General features: G+C 38.3%; 3 protein-coding genes across 7 annotated transcripts; 1 reads left to right on the top strand and 2 right to left on the bottom strand.

Moving 5' to 3' along the window:
- Positions 1-13: 13 nt before the first annotated feature.
- Positions 14-7,488, bottom strand: LOC140766088 (serine/threonine-protein kinase ATG1c). The gene is made up of 13 exons (XM_073105500.1): positions 6,961-7,488; positions 5,329-5,446; positions 5,136-5,194; positions 3,902-3,966; positions 3,131-3,224; positions 2,966-3,046; positions 2,783-2,888; positions 2,564-2,636; positions 2,127-2,479; positions 1,674-2,044; positions 966-1,239; positions 784-854; positions 14-510 (listed from the first exon to the last, which is right to left on the bottom strand). The coding sequence occupies exons 1-13, from the start codon at positions 7,228-7,230 to the stop codon at positions 283-285; spliced, it is 2,163 nt and encodes a 720-aa protein (XP_072961601.1). The 5' UTR covers positions 7,231-7,488; the 3' UTR covers positions 14-282.
- A 590-nt stretch (positions 7,489-8,078) lies between these two features.
- On the bottom strand, positions 8,079-11,745 carry LOC140766089 (digalactosyldiacylglycerol synthase 2, chloroplastic-like). Of its 4 annotated transcripts, none has more exons than XM_073105501.1 (6): positions 11,568-11,745; positions 11,319-11,381; positions 10,891-11,219; positions 10,284-10,550; positions 9,040-9,389; positions 8,079-8,808 (listed from the first exon to the last, which is right to left on the bottom strand). In XM_073105501.1, the coding sequence occupies exons 1-6, from the start codon at positions 11,710-11,712 to the stop codon at positions 8,310-8,312; spliced, it is 1,653 nt and encodes a 550-aa protein (XP_072961602.1). In that variant the 5' UTR covers positions 11,713-11,745; the 3' UTR covers positions 8,079-8,309. The 4 variants fall into 4 exon arrangements, with proteins under 4 accessions (XP_072961602.1, XP_072961606.1, XP_072961603.1 ...); XM_073105505.1 differs by having other exon boundaries at positions 11,319-11,389; positions 11,568-11,695; XM_073105502.1 differs by lacking the exon at positions 11,319-11,381.
- Positions 11,746-13,530: 1,785 nt separating this feature from the next.
- Positions 13,531-16,682, top strand: LOC140766136 (PRA1 family protein A1-like). Of its 2 annotated transcripts, none has more exons than XM_073105580.1 (8): positions 13,531-13,874; positions 14,141-14,181; positions 14,301-14,379; positions 14,627-14,713; positions 14,796-14,884; positions 14,988-15,059; positions 15,138-15,257; positions 16,129-16,682. In XM_073105580.1, exons 1-7 carry the CDS (start codon positions 13,717-13,719, stop codon positions 15,239-15,241), a joined length of 630 nt encoding a protein of 209 aa, XP_072961681.1. In that variant the 5' UTR covers positions 13,531-13,716; the 3' UTR covers positions 15,242-15,257; positions 16,129-16,682. The 2 variants fall into 2 exon arrangements, with proteins under 2 accessions (XP_072961681.1, XP_072961680.1); XM_073105579.1 differs by having other exon boundaries at positions 15,138-15,269; positions 16,129-16,676.
- The last annotated feature ends 949 nt before the right edge of the window (positions 16,683-17,631 follow it).

The raw sequence follows: 17,631 nt of genomic DNA, 5'->3' as shown, positions 1-17,631 counted from the left end.
GAAGAAAATAATAGATCACACAAACATCAGATACTACTACTACATTTCTCGGTAAATGCTTCACCAGAGAATAAAAGTGTTTATCTACAACTAGGGTCCTATAGTATCAAATTCTGCAAGAGCTAGCCAAGACATACGAGAAGAGCTGCCACTCTACTCACCTTACCATGAGCATCGGACGGGGCAAGCCGTTAAGCCAACAAATAACTGTACAAATAAATGAATGTTACACAAATACCAACACATTGCTCCCAAGCAGCTATGTTGGTTTTGAAGGCTATACTAATCGTGGGACTTGAGGGACATTCTCTGCTTCTCCGGATGCAACTGTCGTTGCCTAGTCTTAAGGACATCAATATATTGGCGAATGCGATAACGATCCGAATTTGTGAGGGAGAAAGGGGGGTTGAGGTCAAGAGTGGGGGCTTCCACCAGGAGGAAATACAGCAAGCATATTGCTTTCGAATACCGGATTGCGGCTCTCTCTGCATTTCCCATCATCTCATCAACCTGTAGTGATAGCAAAACATAAACGTGCTTGATTAGAAAGCTCAGTTCTCAACATATCAATTAAAGAAAGCAGTAACTATTCATGCCCATTCTTTTAATTGATCAAATGATTCTGGACCCAAGACGTTACAAATCTCTAACGGTTCTAGAAAGATAACAAGCCTTCGCAGCTGCCAATAACAATTTGAAGTTTTTCCTATTTTGTAGACCAAGGTATCGGACTAATCAATAGCAATGGATTCAAATTAAGGAGATTCATCAAGAATTACTCACGGCGCCATGCCTTCCTGATGTGAGAGCACATTGAAATATTATCTCAATTGCATCTGGCATTTCTGTAGCATCTGCATGTTAATTTTTAATTCAGTCAATTGTTGCCAACTATGATTAAACTCAAATTAGTAACCCAGAGATACTCTACAGCTTGCTATTAGGAAAAAAAAAAAAGAACATACCAGCTATCTGACCGATATCAGTTGCAAGCTCTTCAGCATGGTCAACTTCAAGAAGAAAATCTGTTTCGATCTGTGTGCATACACTATCAGGCAATTGAGAATTTGTGGAGGAATGGGAAGCATCCCCACTGGCTTCCCTTTTTTTCACCTCCTGCGACGGGCTTCCTCCAATAGCTGAGGCTGCCTGAGCATGGCAAATGTGCATTGCTTGCTTCCAGATAGCAAGTATTACTAGCTGCACGGAGAATGCTTCCAATTTTGTACCATTTGCAATCTTGCCACAAAAAGAAACCATGTCAACTCATAATCTTCCTTATTCAAGAAATATATCCAAGGTCAAAGAATTGAAAAAGAAAGGGAGAACCGCAGATTGAGTTGAACGCTCAACTTAGGCTATAAAAAGAGGAAAACTTAAAAATAATCTATGAATAAAGACAGTGTACTAATGATCAGCTGACTAAACAAGCAAATCAGTAAAGTGAACAGAATGCAACTATCATGGATGAAATGGCAAAACCACAGAATGTAAATGCACAAATGGTGGAATGAGCATGTCACTAGGAAGACATGATTTAATTGCCTCATACTCCTCAGCATAAAACATTAACTCCAGGCATCTGCTGATTATCAGACTGAAAATTATGTCATTTCAAAAGTTCTAATATAAAAGATGAGAAGCAAAAGTGACCTATCCATCACAAGTCTTACCTCTTCTTTCACTAACTCGGTTATGACAGATGCATACTGTTGCAATGATCTTATCCTTGTCATGAAATGTGCAGATGGTTGATCCAAATGATCTCCCATATCTGTGGATCCTTGTGAAGTACCAGATGCTGGAGAACTGTGACTTCCCAGGCTTCCGATGGAACGGGGTCTGCTGATTGGTGCACCAGTAATTTCCATTGGTGTACTTACTGCACTGAATCTTGGAGATCGAATTGGTGAACCTTCTGATTTGCATGGAGAATTGCGTGTCCTGAATGCACTTACTGGAGAAGTTGATATCTCTGGGGTTGGCCCAGACACAATTACATAATCCTGATCTACAAACTCTAATGAATCAGAGACCACAGAATCTACAGTTTGGGTAAAAAGAAGAAAATTAGCACCAGTCATACACAATTTGGGAAGAGAGATGATAAATATAGTGCTTGGCACCTTTCCGAGAGATACTATCAGCAGCTTGTTCCAATGAAATGCTGGCCTCTTTGGGTTTTCCACCAAAAGAATCATGTTTATACCCAGCACCTTCCTTTTTATTATTTGAACTGTATCTGGAAGTAAGACCTACATTTTTGGATGGACTAAAATCAGGAGTTTTATCTGATCTCGTACTAAGAGAAAACCCATAAGAGATCCTCATTGATCTCCTGTTCATAGGTTGATCTTGCGCACTGGACTCATCATCTAATGGGAAAGGCATGCAATCTTCCTGAGAACTTTCTCCTGAAGGCCTTGCTAGACTGCTCTCAATCAATGGAAAGCCATCTCTTGTGTCAGACAATGTTCGGCTGCTCATACAAGGCATAAGATTATATATTTGATACTCAAAAAGGTGATAGTGGAAGCATATTAACAGTCAAGTGGTTTCTTACCTAAATGTTCCATCCAAAATGGGTTCTGACAAAAATTGGTGGTTTAGAAACTCTTCAATTGTAATGCGTTCCACTGGAAGTATTTGATGTGTTAGAATCACAATAGAGGTGAAGCACTTTAGCAACAAATTGAGAATCGCCGGTTCAAGTAAGAACCTAATATGAATTTAAACTAACTGAGAAGTTAAATATTCTTCTTGTAAACAGAGAAATCCATGCCTGGTTTGCGCCTTAGTAACTTTCTGCACAAATCAATGCAATCATGGCTTAGATTGTTATCGACCGGAAATGCTAGCTCATTTGACTTCACTATGTTCTGCAGCAACTGTCAAAAAGAAGAGCTTTATATTGTTGACAATATTCTATTCTTTAATATCACACAAATGATGAAGTGAGACAAACCTGCATCTGATTATTTCCATCAAATGGGGTTTTCCCTGTCACTAATTGAAACAAAATAACACCAGCGCTCCAGAGATCTGCCTGTTCTGCCAGGTAAGTGGATTTAAGACCAAGTTAAGAGAATGAACATCATAAATCTTATGTGCTGACAGACAGGGGTGTCACCTTTGTATCATACTTCTGATTTTGCATGACTTCTGGAGCCATGTAAAGAGGGGAACCACACATTGTTTCAGCCAGATCACGAGGTTGCAAAGATCTGCTTGAGAAATTTGATAAAAACAAAGACACATCATTCAAGCAGTAACAAAGCGATTTTGAAATGCCAAGTCAGTGAAAATTATATAACCGATCTCAAGGCTTCAAATATTAAAACATAATATGAGATGAAAATTTTAACATGGACGATGATAATCAGCAAAAATATCCTAGTTTCTTTCAATACATATTGGGTCAGCTTTGGGAAACTCTTGAGACTTGAGAGCTTCAGGGAAAAACTGACCAGGTTTCTGGACCAACTATCAACCCACATCGACTCTCATGGATTGGTATCTATCACAGCCAAGGTTGATCTTAGAAAGATTTAGATGGCTTAATTTTGTGTAAAAAGATATACCTTATTGGTGACAATTTAAAATTGAACAACGCAACTCACAACATTACTATGGTCATGTAAAGACACTATGAATATAACTATATAAGGATATGAGAAGTAAATATAAGAAGTGAAAGAAAAACATGATTGATAGAGAACTAAGTCTGGAAACAAAGAGAAGTTTTGATATTAATTAACTCATATATTTTATGACGTAAGATACTAAGCATGTCAGGAAGTATATCATATTCCCAACAACTATAGCATGGGCAAATTTTGGTCCTTCAGGTGGCAGAAACTAGTACTATTATATCATATACCAGAATGAACAAAATACAAACCTTGCTAAACCAAAGTCAGCTATCTTCAATACAGAGTATTCTTCATGTGCTGTGAGAAGAAGATTCTGTGAAAATAATCAACTTTAGAATATAAATAACTGAACAAGCCTGATAAAAGCAAACGAGCTGGTATAAGATCAAATCAATCTGTCAATAAGAACCTTACAATCAAGCAAAAGACTTATAAAATTGATGCAAGCAAGTATATCTACATTAACAGAAGCTGCATAGAAAGAGGAAAAGATGCTTATTTCCCATTAGAAATAGATATCATAACAGGAAGATAAGTCAAGAACACAAAGATCCTAAAGAAAGTGAAAAATTCTAAAATTGTAACAGATACAGTTTAGCATAATCAGAACTATAAATACAAATATGTGAATGATAAACCCTTCCTGTTTAACCATATAATTGAGGGCGTGTAATATCTTTAGCAACTTCTCTTTATAAGGAAAGGAAAAAGAAAATTAATTTACGGCCCAGAATAAGAAAAGCTGTCAAATTCAAAATGGTCATACTTTCTAGGGACTTGTACAGGGAATCACTTAACTGCATCTAGTACTTCAATCTAATAGACATTCGGTTAAGATTTCATGATTTGATCTGCAATATTTACAAGGCTTCATCAAAATTTAAGTACTAACAACTAAAGTCATATTATGGTCCAAAATGCATCCGCATTACATTTTTCTTAACAGGACTACCAAGATCTTTGTTTTTCATTTCTCTCTATCAAATAGGTGATACGAAAATTGATAAGTTTACATTAAGGAGCACCAATACATCAGACATCAATATATAGGTGCCTTAAATTTTAATCAACTCTTTTTAACCCAATGGAGAAGGGTGAGAAAGATACTTTGGGGAGAAGGGGGTTTAATCCAAGGTGACAACATCTGTCATAATGTCACTAACAAACAAGTAACTACTAGATAGGAAGGCTAACAAGAAGATACAACCAAATCCAAGAATGAACCAAAAAATTAACTTCTATTGAATGCTAAATGATAAAGGATGTTATGATGCACGAGGCTCCAACAAATGCATGGCCTGAGGAAAAGCACTGTAATAGCATCTAGATACTAATATGGAAAACCAAGGGTTCAGAAATAAGCATAATCTCAGGAAATGGTCCTATAGCTTGCATTTGAAGGGGATTAACAAGAACACATACTAAAGGGCTGGAATTTAAGTACACATAGAAAGTTAACTACTAGCAATATAGGGAACAAACCTGTGGCTTCAGGTCTCTGTGAACCACATTGTTATCACGAAGTACCTGCAAACCAGATGCTGTAATAGAACAAAACATAAGGAAGAAAGAAAACTAGATGTTTTCTACAAAAACATAATGTGTACATGAAAAGTTGATAACACCTTAAATTTGAATATCTTCTAACTAACTAACAATTAGAAGATCATCATACCTAGTTGTCGGATGAAATGCTTTGCAGTTGCTTCTGGAACTTTTCCATGGCGTTGTATGTACTTAGATAAATCACCACCTCGGCAATACTCCAATATGTGATATATTCTCCCAGGGCCCTATAATAACATGACAAAAGAAACATACAAAAAATAATAAATGATTAATAAACAAGATTTCTGCAATGTATCAGTTGATATATGTCTCTTTCTTTCCGTATTTTGAGAAATCATAGATCATATGCATATAGATGATAACAACAAATAGAATAAAAGAAATGCATCAAATTCCGTTATCAACAAAAGAAATAACCTGTCTTTCCCATTGATCTAAGTCATTTTTGCTCCTATACCTTGTAATGCATTAACCTGAATTGAAGTTTACCTTACACATGAGCTATCTAGTTTCCGCTGAACAGCTCTCAATCATCTAAAACCATTTTATCTCTGTTTACGATGCCCAGACTTGCATTCCACCGGAATATTTTCTTTTTCCTTCTTCCCTATCTATGTCTATTAACAAAATTCTATCTCAATGTAAAATTGTTTTATCACTTTGTCTCGAAATTACATAGAATCCAGACCCACAGAGCATTGTATGTCTAGTAGTCCTCCTACAAAACTTCTTTAGAGGTAAAATCACAAAATTGATGGGAAGATTATTGATCTTAAGCTACATGTGCAATATCCTCTTCAGCGCCTAAGGCCCTAAATATCTAAATCAACTTAACACAGCACATCATTTCTCTTCTCTACATTGAGGTCTAGATATATAAAAGTACAATTGCACATATTCAGTTGTAGACTTTTATATACTCAAATGAGATAAATGATTCTAATTACTAACATTCACTACTTTCTTTGAGCCATAGAATTTTAATCTATTCAAGCATTACATACTTTTTCATATTCTACCAATTGACTCAAATGATCTCCATCATCCTTAACTGGATTCATACAATACTAATCTTCTGAATAAACAATGCCATTTAGCAATTCATAAGCAACCTGAGATGCTACTTTGACTATGTACTATAAGTTCATTCTAAAGTTGGACTTAGTTAAGACATCCGCTGAAATACGCTACATCAACGGAGAAATTCTATGGCCATCTCTATCTTCCTTACATAGTTTGTTGCTTTATGGTATAAGGGGAAGAGAATTACGTAAACAGTCAACAGTTCAAACTAAGACTTATTTGATCTGTTATTTCCTAAAACTAACATCAAAACTGTCCTCTGTATTAAAGGGCAACTTGACCACCCATAAGCATGTTTGAGACATCATCAGCTCCTTACCTTCCACAGATCTAAATATACATTATCTTGTTCATCCCAGTCGAATGTCTCATTTTAGGTTGTTCGCTAGTGGGTATCTCAAACAACTTCTCTTTTGATAGCTAATTGTGCATGATCATCAGCCTTATCCCACAACACACGCATAGCTTCTCCAGTTACCTTGTCTTAAATCAGAAAAGTCGAAATCAAATTAATGCTCGACTCCACTCCTCAATCTCGAGACATAGACAAGCTTTAAAATACCAACACAATCTAACATCCCCAAATCTACAGCACACAAAATAAGATTAACACAAAGACGCGACTTTTGCAAAACAGAAAGATTCTTGGGAAAACCTGGACGAAGTCGTAGAAGTTTATGATATTAGGGTGGCTGATTCGTTTGAGTACGGAGGCCTCGAAGAGGAGGCTTTCTTGGAGCTTCTTGCTGAGCTTATCCATGGGGATCTCCTTCACCGCCACCTCCGTCCCCAGAACTCGGTGACGGCCTAACCACACCACCGAGTACGACCCCGACCCTATCTGCCGGACAATCAAATAATCCCCCACTATTCGACCTCCAACTCCTCCTCCTCCTCTCCTCCCCATCGTCATCGAAGTCGCCATCTTTTGAAACCCTAAAAATTTAGATATAGGTAGGTAGAGAGAGAAAGAGAGAGAGGGAGAGAGCAATGGAAATTTAGAGTAGGATTGAATTGATAAGAGATTGGATGAGAGGGGCGATTTTGGGGAGGGGGAAGGGATCTGAAAGAGAAGAGAAGTCTTATTTTGTTTGCCCGTGCGCGTTGGTTTGCTCTTCCTACTTCGTTGTTTTTTGTGTGTTCTAAAAGAAAAAGAAAAGAAAAGGTTATGATATCGTACAAGAACAGATAGAATTAGTTTTAGTTTTAGTTTTAGTTTTAGTTTTAGTTTGATATATAATCACGACTAGCGATTTTATAGTTGGATCAGGATGAGGTGTGAGAATGCTTCAGTTGAATTAAAAATGGGAGCCGGTTTATTCGGAGATATTCTTCTAAAATAATTGCGTTGTGACTTGTAACAAAATGATAAAACCCAAATAGGAGGCAACCACAAGGATGTGACAGCACGCCACGGAGGTGTATTCTTTTAGCCCATCTTTAGCCCAACTATATAGTCTATAGAGAAGTTTCAATTCCTTCCGTATCTAAGCAAGCCCTCCCTCCCTTCAGGACTCTGAACTCTGGACTCCAACTAACAATTAGAAGATGTGGATCATTTTTAAGCCCGATAACAAATAGATAACAACGCATGTAAGTATATTATGTCCGGCTCTTCTGGGAGTCATCCTCACCTCTGGCCTCTTGGGATGTTCCAACTGCACTTCATGGCATGGACTACAATATCCGATGCTGCAATTAGTTGATGTTATACCACCGAAAGTAAATTTCAACCAGTAACTTGTTTCTAACTATCACACAATTCTCAAGCTCTCATTAAATTCGGTACTTTCTCAATATATGGAATAAGAAGAAGGATAATAATAGTCTGACCCACAGTAAACAAAAAACAACATATGAGCATCGTGTTTTCTGAAGTCTGATCAAAAGTTATTACAAACACAGCCCACACGCACACCACCAAAATTTTGTTTTACAGAAGTATGCTTACAAAAGAGTTTGTAGGAAGCTCAAGAAAGCTAAGCCCCAATGCCATATAAATGGTTATCTTCCTGGGAAAGTCAACCCAAGCTCCTTACACTGTTGTTCATCAGGTTTTAAAGTATTTGGGATTGCACCAAAGGCACAACGTGCAGCCTCTATTCCAGAAACACTATTGTGCAGGATTGCTGATGCTTCCTCCATGCTTTTCCTTAGTTCCTCTGAAGACATATGCATGAAATTATGTGCAGAGGAAGAAAAGGATTTCTCAAAGATAACATCATTGTTCAGTTCAGCAATCCTCACAAATCTGGCTGTTGCTGCTTCCCATGACAGCTCATGTCTCAGTTTCTCCGAGAGAGGCACTGGCTCTTCTGATAGAGCTTTGAGAGTCAATTTGACAAACTCATCACTGCTATTATACATGTGGCAATTAGGGAATTGCCTGAAGAAGTCATTCGAAGGATGGTTTGCACAGATGACAATCTTTCCCATTGCCAAAGCTTCTGCAGTTGTTGTACAAACTACATCTGTTGTGCTGGGGTTTATGAAAACTTTATAGCTGAAAGAATAGCAACCATATCGAAAATAAGAAAGCGGTATAATGAGTTATCTTTTGTGGCAGATAATAAAAGACACTTTGTATCGAATGAAAGGTTCTGGGATTAAACAGCAGCCTATCATATAAAACATATTATCCAGACAAAGTAAACATGCAATTGGGGCAAATATAAGCTGATAAGTCAAAACTTTCATAGGTGAAGCAAATTGATCGATTATAAAGGTTACATACTCGTAAAAGATAGGATCCACATGATCACGGCCAGGGTACACTTGTATATCCTGTTTCAACTTTCTAGCAGATTCTTGAACTTGATCTGAGTCTTCTCCACTTCCATATAGCTCCATTCGAAGACCTGATAGTTCATTTTGATGCTCATTCAAAAGTTGAAGTAGCTCACTGTAACCTTTACTCCAAATCATCTTCCCAATATAGTAGGCACCCTTGGTGAAGGCTACTTCTCCTCTTTCTTTCTGTTCATGCTTGAGCTTGCCAACCTCAAGAAATTTTGGGTTGACACCATGAACATTGCAGATTATAGATCTTGGAAGATCCTGGGTTGCAGCTGATAATCTTACAACCTCCAACATAAAATGTTTTTTAGAGTCAAATTAGGATAAATTTGCACAGAAGTATTAAAAAAAATTAAAACCTCCTGTCTCCACTTAATATGTAGACCTTAATAGATAAAGATTCTAAAGACTGCAGAGCTGGTAAATACATTAGATATTATTATCCATATAGATTGTTTCTACCATCATCTGCTCCCCTGTAAATCCAATCAAATTCAAACTTAATGCATTCTATGAGATGGTCATTAAAGTAATCTCTTTTATTCTGTCCACCAAGGATCCAAAAGATGCTTGTTTTTCATTGTGATAGCTAATCTATGATGAATGAAAGGGGCAATCATTGCCATGTGCTTCATAGATTCTGGCAATGAAATTTTGAAGTGGGCGAAGATCATAAGAAATGTCCAGATCAGTGTATCATCGTACTATTGCCTGCATTCTTTTAATACATAGCAATACAATTTCCTTTCTAAACAAAATGGAAAGTAAAGAAATATCTTCTCCTTGAATGGCAGTTGACAAAATTCAAGTAATTCAAATTGAGTTGCCTTCAGCATTTCCATGATAAATTAGTCCCCATAAAGATCTCTACAAAAGCAGTTCTTAGAGCCAAATCCTGCGTATCTGCAACCTTCTCACTGTCATAAGCAGGGAATATCTACACTTAAATGGAAGGTATAAAATCAGGACGAAAGTCAGTCAGAAGGTCATCTTTGTATTTTGGGGGACAAATGTCATGCTTCATAGTTGAATTCAATTTTATGGGAATGTGTCTGCCAGTCATTGTCCTAGGTGATGTATATAAGTATTGAAAAACAAAAGTACAAGAATACAGCTAGGTGAGTAAAAGTATGAATAAATAATATGAACAAGAAGCAAACTAATTCCTGTATAGAAGCTAACCTTGTGGCAGTATATACTGCTAACCCAGGAGTTCACATATTTCAAGAGAAATGCTTGTATGAGCCCATTTTTCTCTCGTTTTACATATTCCAAGTAGTTGGTGTGAACAACACCTATCACCCTGTGGAACTTAGCTTTCCATCTCCGTCCATGATGGTACCATGTAAGATGCTCAGGCTCCTCAAGAACAGCAATGTCTGCAATCTCGTCAGGAATGGCTTCAGTAATATCTCCAACAGGTAGAATGCTCCTCTTCTCCTTGGAGAACTGGAAGGTAAGACAATAAGGCAACAGTCATTTCTTTTAAAGTCAGAACTAAATGATAATGCAACTTAACTGCTGAAACTACTAAGAATGGCAAGTAAAAGAGAAGAATATTTGAAAGTCAAATGAAACAAAAGCAGCTTATTTCTCGAATAATCCTATAAAACTCTTTTAATAATTCATGAAAGACTAATTTATGACAAGCATATGCACAACCAACAAATCTCATATGATGAACCCTGATTGACACAAGAAGCATCACTAACGCAAACACTCATTTGTAGCATATCAGGTAGTACATTTTTATGGAAAATTCAACGTGACATACTTGAGCATGACTTACCTTTCCTGCATAGAAGCTTATAGTGAATCTTGACGGCATGCCAGTCCTCTCTTCAAGCCACCGCCGAACATATTCCTCTTGTTCCACCGGAATATTAAATGTAATTTTGTTCGGATAAACTAACTCTTGGTCCTTAAGAGAGAGCCAAGGTATCACCAAAGTAACCTCTCTATCCCCCTCCTTTGCAAGATAAGAAGCACGAAACAATGGGTTGATGGCAGTCCCTGTCATCCATGGAAGGCTCGCCGTAGTGAATATTGCGATATGCTGCTTCCGAGCCATTAATTCACCAAATTGTCTCTCGTGGTACGTATTCGAGACCACCAACACTAGCATTCACATGGGCAAGTCACTTAAGATTGCGAATGCAAACAGAAAAGGCAATGCAAGCTCAAAATTTTAACTCAAAAGGTGGAAACAAAGATCACGTCGGTGCAGATGGAGGATTTCCGATACTTTCAATTCATGGTTTCTGATATACGCATCCCAATCTGCGATTCTTAGCATATGCCAATCCAAATTTGTTATAAAATCCTCGATTTGTGGACCAAAAAAATAAAGTTCGATTAAATTATAATTTGCCCCCAAATAAAAACCCTAGGTTGTGGACTAAGCATGGTTCCCGCAAAGAAGCCCACTTGATCGAAGAAATTTGAGTAGAAGAAAAGAAATTCTACCTCGGAAATCGCGACAGCAGTGGCGGTCGATGCTTCGGATCTGAAGGTAAAAGGAGATCGACCTGGAAGCGAGTTGCAGGGAGGAAGGCGGTACGAAAGAGGAATAGATGCCGTTGTTCTCGTTGAGCTGTTGCTCGCAAAGCATAACCCAAAAACTAGTTAGTTATCATGACGTGGCACCTAGAAGAAGGGGCCCGTGACAAATATTAGTTGTAATATGATGGCAATCTATCGGGCCGCAAATTTTAATCGGACCGGTAATTCCACACGATGACTCGGACGCTTAATGGAATTTGAATTTAGTATAATTGGGTTCGAGTCGTAAACAGGTTAATCCATTTAATAATCGGGTTATATTCGAGTTTATATAGGTGACCCGTTTGACCTGTTTAAATATTTGAGTTGGGTCGGGTTGAGTCAACTCCCCAACCTGCTAATCCGCTAACTCATAAAGTAACTAAAGTCGAAAATCTAAATCACCTTCTCACTCTCTCTACTCTTCACTCTCCAGTAGTCTAGCCAGAGTCGTCTTATTTCACCAAAAAGGCCAAAATATTTCGTCGCGCCTTCTCTCTCTCCTCTCTCTTCGACCATCATTTGCTACTTATCGCGGTGCCTCCCGCTTAGTCTCCACCTACATCGATTCGCCCTTTCCTTTGGAGCACCCCTTGTGACGGCTCATGAGCTTGATGAAGATGAATATGAGATCACCGCCACGACCAAGGTAGATGTAGTGGTCACTGTAGGTAATAATGATGGCATCGGATTTAATGATAGTGACCTCCATGCCGACTTCAAAGGCCCCCTAGCTGTCATAAACGTGATAGAAGCCACGAATGAGCTTCGCCTTGTATAGGGAGTCGACGGTGATCTCCATGAGACGCATGGTGGATATGGTTCGGAAGAAGTAGAAAAACTTAGAAGAGGTCGTGTCAACAGAGCGGGAGGGGCGATTGCCGATGAAGGGGATACTCGTCTTCTCCTAAAAAAATGTAGGAGGTGGTGGAAGAAGAGGAGAGGTGACGAAGGAGCACCATGGTCGTCGTCTCCTGAAAAAAGGGAAGGCGGAGGAGGAAGAAGAGCAAGTAGAGAAAATACATTTGAATACTTCGATGGGACATGTGACACGACATGTATAGTATGAGGAGATGAACATGGAAGAAGAGGAGAAATGATGAAGGATCGCCATATAGTCATCTTCTCCTAAAAAATGGGAAGGTGGTGGAGGAAGAGCAAGTAGAGGAAATGGATTTGAATACTTCGGTTGGACATATGACACGACATATTTGGTTTGAGGAGATGAACATATATGTATTAGGATTATAATTTTAATTATGTATGAGTTTTGTGTTAGTAATAAGCTATTTTGTATGTATAATACATCATTTATATATGATAAATAAGTAAATATTAAATTTTATATAAGATTTATATTAAATAGATTAGAAGGGTCATGTTAATTTGTCGGGTTAACATGACTTATTTAAGTATACGGGTTAGATGGATCATGCTAGACTATCGTGTTAACCCAGCCCATTTATTAAATAGATTAGGCGGGCCAAATCATGTTATCCATTTCTTAATCCGGTTGCGTTTGTATTTACCAAATATAATATGTTTATTAATTAGGTTGTGTTCGTGTCAAGGTAAAATTGACCCAACCCGAATTCAATTTGGACCCGCTTAACTGGACCCGACGGCCACCCCTAGCTATCTCGGTTTGGCTAAGCAATAAGAAAAATATTGGCAGGTTAAAATTGTGTGGGTGGCGTTGTTAGTTAGCGCGCTAGTCTCACAAGCATTTTTTTTCGCCAAAAATAAGAAGGTCATATCGGGCCCGGCCGTAGAGATTTGGGCTTGTTCTTGGGCTTGGGTTTGGGCTTGTGCCTGGTATTCGGATCCATGTACGATAGTCTTTATTACCTCTATAAATCCTTATTTGCATCCCAGAAAGAAACGGAACGTGTGGACGGCAAGGTGAAGCAGAGAGATCGAGATTACAACCGACTCCTTCAACGCGAATAATCTGTCGACCCTCCTCGCAATCGCAGTAGAATACTTGAACGCTTCGATCTATCTCGACCTCGATCGCAATAATCTCGAAGGATCGCGATACACTCTTGTTATCCCTTCTAGGGTTTAGATCGCGATGGATTGGGGCAACGTGACGGCGGAGGATCTAATGGACGCCCTTCGCGAGGTGGATTGGTCGACTCCACCACGTCCTGTCCCAGAGTTCTTCTCCCGATTCACCGCTCCCAGATCCTACTCCAAATGGAACAGCCGCCTGAAATGCAATCTCTACTAGTACGATCCTATCTATGTTCCATTGGATCTCTAATTGCCTCTTAAACTTGTTCGGGTTATTTGACGATGTATTGTATTTGTTCTCACGAACTTGATCTTGGGAATCCTTTTCCTTTACTTGTTATCATGTCATATAATTGCTTGATATGGAAGTCTCTTTTGCACTTTATTCCTCTTTCTTCTTTTAAAGCTATCAATTTTTGCATGATAGCTATGTCGTGATCTGAGCAATCATTGATTTGTTTCCTTTCCATTGCAAATTGCAGTTATCGGACGAATTACTTCATCTTGATCATGTTCATTCTCGGTAAGTCAGATATGAAGGCCATGATTAATTGTCTTTCGAGTATTGGAAACTTTTTGGTTAGTTCGAGTGTATATGTTGAGTTCGCATGCTGAAATTTTAAATGTTTCCTTCTGTTCCAGGTTTGGGATTTATCCGAAAGCCACTTGCTATTGTTGCTGCCGTCTTGGCAGGCATAAGCATTGCTTTCCTAAATGATAGGTGAGTATATCTGTCCTCCATTGCTGGGCTTCTATGTTTTTTTGATGATATAGATTTGCCTATTGCGAAATTTAGCCTCATGATAGCTGCTGCTTTTTTAGAAAATGTGATTGTATGCTTTTTATTTTTGTGATTTAAACTCTTCTCTGAGTCCATGCATGTGTAGACAAATGTGCTTATTATTTGGGACAGAAGCTGATTAGAAATTTGAATTTGTGTATATTTTCTAATGATTTCGGTTATGCAGTTTTGCAGTTACTTTTAATGAAAAAGTTACGCGCACTGTCAGACAGTTTTCTCCACATTTAGCTGCAAAGATGAGGCCACCTATAACGTGAGAGTGTATCTATGTCTCACTGATGCTTATAAGCATTGCTAACTCCTTGCTGATGATGAAAACCTATTTTTCTATCCAGGCCAGTTCTCCGTGGACGACCATCCACCAAAAGAGCTATTCACATATGCGGGCGCCCGCGCTGGATATTTGTCTTTATATTTGCAGCGGGTAACTATAATACTTTCTTTTTCTCACAGTTCACACATTTTAGTTCCCTGGAGTTATGATTTCTTCCAACAATTAATTGATTTTGTTGCTGTCTGATCTACAGCTAGTTGCAGTCTGTGGTTGACCTCTTCTAGCCTCCTTACAGTTCTTTGGGCACTTGTCATTGGTTTGCTTGGTATAGACAACTTGGCCAATTAATAAAGTCTAATGTATTTGTATTTGATATTCTATTAACATGCTTCCTTCTGTGCAGTAACTCTGCTTCATGCCAGCTTCAGAACACCCAATTTGAAAGCCCGTCTAAATACATTCAGAGAGGAGTTCCGTGCAGTATGGCGTAACTATAGCGAGCTGTAACAAAGTTCTTCCAGAGGTTATATCTCAAGTGAGCAGATTGCTGCTTTAGTTTCTCACTTCCAAAGTTCAAACAGTCTGTTAAATACAGAAACTTGTTAATGCATGTGGAAGGATTCATACTCATGCTTCTTAATAGTTAATAACTTAATACTATTCCAGGTGTAATTATGATTGTCTGGGACATAAGTCTCTTGCACAAGAACGAGTCCACAAATGTTCTTATAACCTTTAAAAAGGAATAACTGAAGATTAATCACAATAAGTTTTTAATATATATATTAAAACAGTTCAATTTAGTTATTGACAGGCTGGACGAATGGTTAGCGGAAACTATTCATGTGATAAAGAACATGGAAGTTGGAAACTAGATGGATTGATTTTAGTACCTGCGAGTTGATATTGGTAATTCTATCAGCTGGTTACATGAATAAGTTGTTGGTATGCACAAGAAATGGGTTTTCCTGGATTCTTCATATTTGCCTGGTCGAGTGAGAGAGTGAGATAATTACATCCTGCAAAGCCGTTGGGAGTCCAAATGACGGGTCCAAAAATGGGGCCTGAGCATGCTGCTTCCATGCAAAGACCTCAGTTTGCTGCATCATATCTTACAGTACCAGTTTAGTGCCTCTATGCTGGCTCAAGTGTAGTATTATTGATGTCTCTTTGAAATTGATATTTACAAGCAGAACGAACAATCAGAAAACAAACTATATGATTAGCTGTTGTCGCCTTTGCCTTTTCTAAACTGTGTTATCATTCTTGAGACCAATTTTGGATTATTACTACTGTTGTATTCGTATGCTCTTGAAATGAAGTCACTGTCTCCATTTATCTGCTTAAAGTACCGACTCCTTTCTGAAGTACCTGACAACTTTGTTCCTTTGTAGGACATGTTGACAGACACTGCTGGGATTCTGCAATGCTTATTAAGGTGCAGATTTGTTGTGAGGAGCATAGCAAACCCTGTACAGAGCATCTTGTAGATCTTGGATGGTTCTAAACTTGCCAGTATCTCTTAGGTGAAATATTCTGGACCAAAAGCAGTGAAATGAGGTCCTGAATACCAATTGCTTGATTTCTGATATTAAGTGCAGAGGCTTCTAACATGGCGGAGATGCAACTGGGCTGATATGTCATTAAGTATTTGTTGAATATTTGACATTTATGTTTGATAACATATTCTCTTCTGTGCTCAGGCTACATGTGGAGTTCTAGTAGCTTTATAGTATGAAAACAAGGGGGGAGGGGTAGGGAGGGTCTTTGGTTGTTGAATATGTAATTTCTCGAAGCTGAATTCTCAATGTCTATGACAGTTTCTGTTATTCCTTCTCACTGGCTACTCTTGGAGGAATGTTTTATGTGGTGCTCCAAAATGTTTCAGTTTATGCTCCTATCTGTTATCTGAATATAGCAAAGTCATGGTTCATCTTGATGGTGAAATCGAACTTTTAGACATACTATACATATTGTAGTTCTTTACAGGGACATTATAATTGTTTCCATTCATTGTGATTTTAGTGCGACAGAAGCATATTATCCGTGGTTCATTAACTACTCTTAACTCGTTATTCTGCAGTAGCAAATCATGTTTAAGATGCACAAATTGTAAACGTTGATGTTTGTGATCAATACATTATAATAGGTCTTTGACTATTTTTAGAACATCACTGACATTTGTTACAAATATTAAGTAAATAAGCTTTGATGTAAGAAAAAACATTTGCATCAAAACTTTACCTTGAAGGCCCACACTAATATTTACACAAGATACTCGCTCTTCTTCATCCGTAATGCTTCTGATGACGAGCCATGCACGTACAGTTAACGGGCTCCCTCTCCCTGTGGCGATTGGAAGGAGCCGACCGACGCAATCCGATGACGGCTGCGACGACAAAGAGCAGCAGCAAGATCTTGGATTTACTTGAATTCTTGATGGGGGTCTTGGATTTGATTGAGGACTGGATCTGATAGTATTGGTGGATGGCGAGGTTGACAACGTTTGGTGCTGGCTCTTGCATGGTTTGAGCCAGAGACCAAGCTTTTCCAATGACGAAACCTCCAAGGACGCAAAGAAAGCAGCACATCAATAGGTAGCCAATGACGCGATCCTTCTCTCTTACGCTGTCCATGGAATTAGAGGAGGAGAATAGGAGAAGAAGATGATGGAATGAACGCCTACGGACTATAGACTCTGGTGTTCGTAATTATAGTTGAGCTCCCATTTAAATGTACTCGTGGAGAAGCGAGAAACTAACATTTAATTACGTGATAATTACGAAAAACACAACAAGACTTCAATCAATTTATTCTAAGGTCAAACAGGTGAACTTTTTTTTGTTAACAGGAATTGGAAAACTCACCCATTTATGACCCGTTTCTTGTTACTATCG

This window comes from Typha angustifolia, chromosome 8 (assembly GCF_048772165.1).
Source record: "Typha angustifolia cultivar Huaian chromosome 8, ASM4877216v1, whole genome shotgun sequence".
Classification (NCBI taxonomy): domain Eukaryota; kingdom Viridiplantae; phylum Streptophyta; class Magnoliopsida; order Poales; family Typhaceae; genus Typha; species Typha angustifolia.
Note: the sequence above shows the minus strand (reverse complement) of the source record. Positions and strands in the feature narration are given on the sequence as shown.